An 8,908-nucleotide genomic window follows, 5' to 3' on the forward strand; every position below is an offset into this window, starting at 1 on the left:
GTAACTTTTTCAAAATAGTCGCAGTTATTCAATATTTAAAATTAGTGCCCAGAGCAACTATCCCATCTACACAAAAAAAAGCTTGTATGACTTTAAGTGTTAAAACGCTTTTTTTTTTTATAAAAAAAACATATAACTTTTGGTAGAATTAATCAAATAGGATGTTTCTGGTTCCAAAGATCCAGATTTGCCTGCGCACTTAAATATCAAAATATAATATTTAGTATCAGGCAAATTCAAAATCGTTGAACAACTCTTACTTTTGGTAAAATTGATTCAACATCGTTTAAAAGTTGTATTTCTGCCAAAATCAGACATAAAAAATAATTAGTGCCATTTTTTATGTTTTTAACCTTCAAAATTATGCTTTAAATTTATCCTTATTTGTAGGGTTCGTGAATTTTCACGATTTCGCGGACAGCGTAAAATTCGTGAAATTTGAAGAGATCCGCGAAATCCTGTGAAATTTATTATTTTTTTCAAATCAATTCTTTAAAATAATAACATAATCAATATTTCATTAACAAAAGACTTTTTAAGTAAATTTTATTAGTTTGCAATTGGAAAATGTGATTTATTAGTTTTCAATTGAAAAATGTGAACCATTTGAATTTTTTTAGCAAAACCTACATTAACATTAAATTGATAGAACATTAACTAAGAAGTGAATGCTGGGAAAACTGAAATGATTATTTTATCGATTTTTTAGAAATCAATTCAAAGCAAACATTTTTGTAAAAGTAACATTCAGTGAAAAAAGTCGTCTTTCCCTTTTCCTCTGGTCAATGATTTAACGGAGGAGCAAAAACAATATAGATTGAAAAATTGAAGTTCATTAGAGTAAAGGAAAATATTGAGAAAATAGATTGCTATTTACTTGATACTCTAAAAAATATTTTACAATTTTACTTAGGAAACTAACTTAATTTAGCAATATTTTTATTAGCCGTAATAACAATTTTATCATTATTTAATTTGATATTTTAAACATACAACTTTAAAAGAAATTAAAAGATTCATGCTTGGTTATTTCAACATTAAATTAATATTTTTTTTGTTTTCTATTTAGTTCATTCTATCTTTAAAGACATCTTTAAAAACATTTCATCTGTTTAATTTTCACGATATTTAATTATTTGGGTGAATGGTTCCCGTGGAAATTAAAAAAAATGTTTGTTTTTTGTTCGGATTTTGAATAAAATTTTGATGATTTCGTTGCAGATTAAATTATTTTTGCCTATTGATTATAAATTAAGTTTTTGAAAAGTGAGATGAAAACTCTAAAACTATTTTCAACTGGGCAAAATGTCGCAAAAAAAGTTATGATATGAAATTCAATCAAATGTTAAGTATAAAATAGTAGCAAATCTGCGAAAACTGTTTAGATTTATTAGTCGAACATAAAAAAAGCAGCTCAAGAAATGACAAAACGCACGCCCTACATTTTAGTTTCAAAGTATATATAGAACCTATCCATAAACCAAGTGGATTTTTTTTAATTACTAAAAGTTTTTTTTTGTGTCACGTCGAACGTTAAACGTTGAGAGTTAAGATTTTTTTAAGTTTATTGGAAACAATATAATAAAGTATAAAAAGTAGTTTCTGTAAGTTTAACATAAGTTTTGATAGTTACTTTAATATTTTTTACGTTACGCGAAATTTCCGTGAAATTTGGTGTTTTGAAATTAAGGTCCCCGTGAAATTTGCAATTTATGATCGTGAAAAATCACTAAGCCTACTTATTTGGTATAAACAACCCCCAATTGCAAATTAAATGAAAGAATAACTTTACATAAAATAACTGAAAAATAACATTGCCACACATTGTAACTTTTAAAATCCAACTTTTCGTAGAATATTAAGGCAACTCGTCAAATAGCATTTTGATTTTTTTAAATAAACGACAAATTTATGTCATTCTACGGCTCTTCCAAAAATAACCCTCATATTTGAAAAAAAAAAGTAATTGTTCAGTAGCTAGGCTGAAAACGTAGTGAATGCATTTTATTTTTGATGCAAAAAATATAAATTTTGCATTTTTGGCGCGCAAGATTCAAAGGAAATGTTTTTTTTAAGATTTGTGATATATTTGTCTGTGAAATTTGTATTAGTTTTTCAAAAGAAAACAGTCCTTTTTCTCAAGGCTGTATATTAGACTGGCTCGTCGTTAGATGGAAAAAAATAAAAAATGATCAAATCAAACCAAAACATAGTTTTTTGATGCCTTTTGGGCCTCAAAACAACCTCTTAAAATTTGGGAGCGATTGGTTGCGTGGCAGTGCGTGGCCGAATGGTTACGCTGTCCGCCTTGTAAGCGGATGATTCTGGGTTCGATTCCCATCTGCTGCAACCTTCCATCGGATGAGGAAGTAAAATGTCGGTCCCGGCCTTGGTTGTTAGGCCGTTAAGTCATTCCAGGTGTAGGAGTCGTCTCCATGCCATAAGTACAAAAAACACACCAAACCAAGCCTACTCCGGTGGAATCGCTGGTGGCGGTTGGACTCACAATCCAAAGGTCGTCAGTTCAAACAACTGGGGTGGAAGGTTCCTTGGAGTAAAAGAGGTTTGGGTGCTCTCCTCATTCAAGCCTTCGGACTCCTAGGTTCGAGCAGAAACTTGCAATAGAGACCACAAAAGACCCGGGGGTCGTTAATGTGGATGGTTTGATTTTGGTTGCGTCCACACTTTGCGCATTGCATTTCATTTTTGTATGGGAATTAGTATGGGAAAACCATCTTTTTTACATTTTGATTTTTATTTTTTACTTAAGTTTTTAAACCAACACAATAGCGTTGAAATTGAGAAAATTCTCAAAAACTCAAAAGAAAGTATTGTACTATCTTGCTCCTGTCAAAAAATGCAGCGTCCTTAAAACTGGTCTAAAACGTGTTATTGGCTCGGAAATCACGTCTTAGACCAGTTTAGAGCACGCTGTATCTTTTGATAGGAGCAAGATAGCACAATACTTTCTTCATGAAAGTTTTAGAGATTTTTCTCAATTTCAACGCTATTGCGTTGGTTTGAAAACTTTAGTGGAAAATAAAAATCAAAATGTAAAAAAGATGGTTTTCCCATACTAATTCCCATACAAAATTAAAATGCAATGCGCAAAGTGTGGACGCAACCAATCGCTCCCATATTTCGGGGAGTTGTTTAGGGGCCTAAAAGCAACTGAAAAAAACATGTTCTGAAAAATCGACCTTCTCGAGCCATCCTACGATCTTGGTTTACGTTAGTGTGAGTGCATCACTCCGTGCCACGAAAACCAAAACAAAAACAAACGAACAATAGACCATGCCAGGAAAACCAAAACATAAACAATGTCAACTTCCTTCGGAGTGCCTGAGTCAGAGATAGCGATTTTGACAACCGCACCACTACACACTCAATCGCGAGTACCTTATGTAGAAAGCGTAGAAAGCCATGCCTTTTTCTAGCCTTTTTGCCGTCCATCAAGCAACAAAGTGGCACAACTTGCATTCAAGCTATGCTCTAGCCCATCAGCTTGCATCCAAATTCCCAGTGAGGGGTTGAAAGTTGCTTGCAACAAACCACCCCCTCTCACTCTAGTGGAGTCGCATGGTACTAACGCAACTTTCGAATTTCCTTTCCTTTCGCAGTTCCCCGAGCTGAACCCGATGATCCTGCGCCGCTTCCGCGAGCCCGGCGACGTCGAGCGGGCGTACGAGCTGGTGCACAAGTCCCAGGGTCTGGAGCAGACGCGCTTCCTCGCGCGCAAGCACTGCATCGAGGCGCTCCGGCTAGCGTCCCAAATCAGCGAATCGCCGTATCAAAAGGGTTTGATAGTGGTCGGCGACTTTGTGCTGAACCGAATGAAATAGTAGTGGCCGCGGTGACTATTTCGAGCAGAATTCGAGAGAAAAGAAAACGAGAACGAGATCGTGTGCGTGCGTTAGCGTTTGTGTGTGTGTGTGTGGGGAGAGTGAAAGTTTTATATTAGATTTATAAATATATTCAATTTAACGCGTGTGCATGAAGAAGAAGAAAAATACAAGTTTAGCATTAATTTAGCCAGGTTTTGGGGACACGAAAGCAAATGGGCCGCGGCTGCGGCTCGGGTTTTGTTGCTTGCGAGTGTGAGCTTGAGCGCGGGGAAAAAAGTGCCTGGTTTTGCTTAACCTTTTTTTCTTTTGTTTGTGGGGTGTTTTAAAACTATCCGAGCGTTTGTGTGTGCGATATTAGAGTGATTGGGTGAGAAATCAGTGCGGGTTTATTATATATGTTAACATTTTTTTGTATAGAAAAAAAAGAAGAAAACACAATCTCCAGCCGCGGCAGACGTGCGCGCTGGAAGTCAGTAACTTTATTTAGCGTGTGCAGAGAGAGAGAAAAAAAACAATCTTAAATTTAGTGTGAATTCTATTCAAAGCGGAAAAAACAACAACAGCAATCTACAACACGAACCGACATAGCTGCAACTTTCAATATACTCTCGTACGAAGTGCAATGTCAACCCTCGTTGACTCATTTTATTTTATTTTTTTGTTTCTTTATTTTTCACTTATTTTATGTACAGAGTAGTGGCGCGATTAGTGTGTACGGTTTAGCGTTTCAAGCAACGAAAAAAAGACATTATTCTTAGTGCAGAAAGTGCGCGTGCGAGGCGTGTTTGTGTGCGTAAAGTTGGTTTAGGGTAAAGTTTTTTCCCCCCTGTTTTTGTCGTCCAACTCCATTTCCCTCCATCCACACCTTAAGATTTCAGTCCGTTCCCAGTGGAAAATAGTCATTTTAATCTGTTCAGTTTTGTTCCTTTAGTCTTGCTTAGTTTTTTCGGGAAATGTCCCAGTTGAAAGTATGACCAATTTCAGAGTTTAATTTTCCAGAATGAGATATCACTAAATCTACATTTTTCTTCAACATATCTTTAGATGAATTTGGGCAGTTTGCAAGGAGTTTGAACTGTTTTTTGGTGTATTTGTTCTGTTTCAGAAATAAATCAAAAGGTTTCGTAATTTTTTTCTAGTTTTTTGTTTTTCAAGCAGTTTAAAAACTACGCGAAACTGCTCGAAAGCTGATCACAAATTTGAAAACATTTCTGAAAATAATCTGAACAAATATTCAATATTCAAACAACTGAAAATGTTTGTAAAAAGCCTAACCTATTGAAAAATAACTTGAATTTGCCATTTTTGTTTTTCGGCCTTCAAGGTCTTAAGATTATTGCTAAAAACTTTCAGAACTTTGCTGAATTAAAACAAAGTTTGATTTTAAAATATTTAGAGCAGTGTTCTATTTCAACTGTTTGAAACTGCTCGAAAACTGTTCAAAATTATTTCAAAAGTGCAGTTTTTGTTCTTATTTGTTCTCAAGCAGTTAAAACAATCCAAAAATGCTCGAAATAATAACTCCATAAACACTACAAAAACACTTTTTGCTATGACCTTAAAAAATTGAAGCGAATTTAACTGAGAACAGAACTTTTCCATTCGAGCAGTTTTTGCTTTTATTTATACAAGGTATTTATCATTGAAGAAGGGTCGTTTCGACCACCACAAATATTCGAATGTTGAAAAAATCAAAAATGGATGTGCTCCATTACATAAACAATGGAGCACCCGCCGTCGAGCAGATTTTGCCTTTTTCGACAATGTATTTCTTATGGAGCGAACTGTCAAAAACTGCTCAACTGCGGGTGCTCCATTATAATGTTTGAAAAAAGATTCGAGCAGTGCTCATTGAATTGGAGCACCCGCGGTCGAGCAGTTTTTAACAGTTCGCTCGAAATACATTGTAGAAAAAAGCAAAAACTGCTCGAATGGAAGTGCTTCATTTAAGTTTTATCAGTTTGAACCATTCAAAACGATTTTTCTTGTCTTTTCAAACATTAGTAGTGCTCAATTGCATTAAAATGCATTGAAACATCACAAACATTTAAGTGGCCAGGCCTACTGCGTAAAGTTTACTGCAGAGAGGATTCACTGAATTTGAATTTGAGCAAAATATGACAGTTTGAAAGCTGAAAATAGGTGATAAAACTGTTCGAATTTGAAGTTAGCTGCTTTACAGCTATGAGTTCTAAGTTATTTAAAAAAAACAGAACCATAAAAAAACTGCTCGAAATTTAAGAAACTTTGAAATCGGGCTCAAAAGTCATTTTTAAAGGTTGCAACTACTCGAAAACAGTTACTCATACTGTCCGTTGGCTGTTCAACCTTCCTCAAACTCTTTTCCTAAAAGAATTTCGTTCAGCAATAATTAAAATTCAGCAATATTTGTCAGTCAAATGTCATTTGAAAGTTACAAGTAATCTTTTTGTTGAAACAGTTTGCAACTTGTTTAGTTTTAATTCAATTTCAGCTAAATTAAAAGGATTTTTCAAGCTTCTTGAGATTTATTTGCTGTGGAAAATTAAATTCCTAAAATTGTCACACAACTTCCCAGTTCCCTCTTCTAGTTTAATGTTAAATTAAGCAGATTTCCCCGTTTTTTTAATCACCACCACACCAGTCAACCACCCCATTAAAAATCATAATTTGTAGACATTTTACCGATCGCGTTAAATGTTAGCACAAATGCGCGCGCTGCCTCGGTGTTTCGAACCTTACACACACACTCACACGGACACAAAATGCGATAGAAGAAGGACACATCACACAGTAAGCACTGCCATTTAGTTAAAAAAAAAAGTTTTTCGGAACCTAGAAAAAGCAACAAAAAAACACACTTTTTTATTGGAAGGTAAAAAATAATGTTGTAGCGAGACGTAATAGTTAGGAACAATATATGGAAAAGAAAAACACAGCCTTAGTAGGGTAAGGAGAAACGAAATAAATAAAAAATGTAAATAAAAATCTAGTTAAGGCGAGAGAGAGAGAGAGAGTGGAAAATAATAATCGTTGAAGCGAGCGAACAAAGAAGGCGCTGAAAAGAAGCCTGGAGAAAACGAGTGAGAGTGTTTGAGTGTATAGCTCATAAGTGTCAAACGTAGTAGGCCAATAAGTGACCACTAGCTGCTCAATTATTGTTTAAACTTGAAAAAGGAGAGAAGGAAAAAAAATCAAAAGTGTGTACCAGATTAAATTTATATCTACAAAAAAACTATTATCACAACAAACTAATTGTCAAAGAAGCGAACGCAAACACGCAGTAAACCCCCCACTTTCCCAACAGTTTTCTCGTTGTCCCTACACACCCCCTGTTTGTACATATTAGCTCTAATGTAAACCCTCCTCCTCCTCTTAAGACAAGAAGAAGAAAACAACGTACAGCTTAGTATAACTCATCCACACCATTTTACGCGCACTTTGTTTGCACTTGTTACGTTCGTGGTTGTATTTCCCTGTATCTGTTTTCCTCTCTTTTTTCACACACACACATACTTGAAAGTAATTTTTAATTTTAACTCCTTTATTTCCTCCCTTTCTATTTAATTTAAATCAAAACTCTGTAAATTAACCCTACTCTGAAGGCGAAAATCGGCGCTTCCCAGCCTACCTTGTTCTTGCTAGTATACTCAGAAAGCTTAGTAGGCTAAGCCAAGGTTTAAGGAGCGCACACAGCTGTCGAGTGTTCGCCAAAAAGCATGGAAGCAAAGCTTAAAAAATACGAAATCCCCCCCTTTTTACGTTTAATGGTCACTTCACCCGGAAGTTACCAACGGAGAGCCAACACCCGAAAGAGAGAAAACAATCGCTGGAAACAAAATGAGAAGCTGTGTATATAATTTCAACGAGTGTTTTTTTTTTCGTTAATCATGAAATCAAGAAAATGGGGACACTAGTTAAAAAATGAACAATGATTTTTGATAGGTTGAAAAGTGAAAAACACGCGGCCTAAAAATTCGAAGGCCAGATCGAAGTAACCACGGGCTTCCCCCCTTCCCTGAGAAAATAAAAAGTTGAGTTTGTAAATGAAGAATGAGTTTAATCAAGTTATCCGCGCGCAAAGAAGGACAACACAAATAATAGTTAAAGAAACACACACACCCCTCCTCAAAACAGACACACGTATGCTCGTGGATGAAAACGAAGAACCTGATTATTTTGAAAAGAAGAAAAAGAAAAAAAAGGAAAAGTTAATTACACACAAACACACAAGAGAAACAGATGTATATTGTCATATTTTACACAATCTTTACAAGAATGTTTTTGATATGTAATGAGTAAAATGAAAAGAAATAAATGAGACTAATCTATCAACAAAATGTGCTAATTTCTTTTTTTTTATTGTTCGAAAATCCCGCAAGAAAGAGAACAAGAAAGTCGGCGATTCCACGTCAAACCAGCAGAATCCAAATCAACTTTCCGAAAAAGAGAGGTTCATAAAATGGCGTGCCGATTTTCACAACAACAAAAATCACATTAAAAAACATATCTCAGGGACAACTTAACCATTTGCATCTCGCCACGTTGCAAAAGAAAAGTGATAAGTTGGGATTTCGATGAAAAATACCACATAAAATGAGAAGTTTTTGTGGTGAAAACAGGTCACTGCTGCCTTCGACCGTTGATGCTGGTTGGTTTTCCCTCGGTTCAGATTTGGAACCACTCCAGCAGATCCCGCTCCTGGTGGTGTTTTGCGACGATTTGGTGGGTGCCTCGTCGTCGCTTGCTGCCGATTTTTTTTACAAACTCAGCATGTTTTGGGCAGCTCCGATTCTTGGTCAAATGGTCACCACCAAAGTTGAAGCATTTGGCTTCGAAGTTCTCGTTGATTGTGTTGCAAGCTTGAGTTTTGTGCACACCTCCGCACGTTGCACAACGACTCTTGATGAAACAGTTCCTTCCACCATGCCCAAACTCACGATGATGTTGAATAAGGTCCAAATTTGGGGAGGGGGCAAAAGGTCCCGTGACCGCCCCCCCTCAAAGTCGGCGCCCTTGGCCAATACAGATCGAAAATTTTCAAAGCCAAGATGGCGGCCAAAAAACCTTACATTTCTACGCTG

The 8,908-nt window shown here is 35.8% G+C and overlaps 1 protein-coding gene across 1 annotated transcript in view; it reads left to right on the forward strand.

Moving 5' to 3' along the window:
- LOC120425470 (all trans-polyprenyl-diphosphate synthase PDSS1) overlaps nucleotides 1-8,164 on the forward strand; it is a 153,493-nt gene extending 145,329 nt beyond the window's left edge. The window contains exon 9 of the mRNA XM_039590349.2: nucleotides 3,621-8,164. Within this exon, the coding sequence (XP_039446283.1) occupies nucleotides 3,621-3,842 (222 nt within the window). The 3' untranslated portion in view covers nucleotides 3,843-8,164. The remainder of the gene's footprint in view (nucleotides 1-3,620) is intronic.
- The last annotated feature ends 744 nt before the right edge of the window (nucleotides 8,165-8,908 follow it).

The sequence above is a fragment of the Culex pipiens genome, chromosome 1 (assembly GCF_016801865.2).
Source record: "Culex pipiens pallens isolate TS chromosome 1, TS_CPP_V2, whole genome shotgun sequence".
Classification (NCBI taxonomy): Eukaryota; Metazoa; Arthropoda; class Insecta; order Diptera; family Culicidae; genus Culex; species Culex pipiens.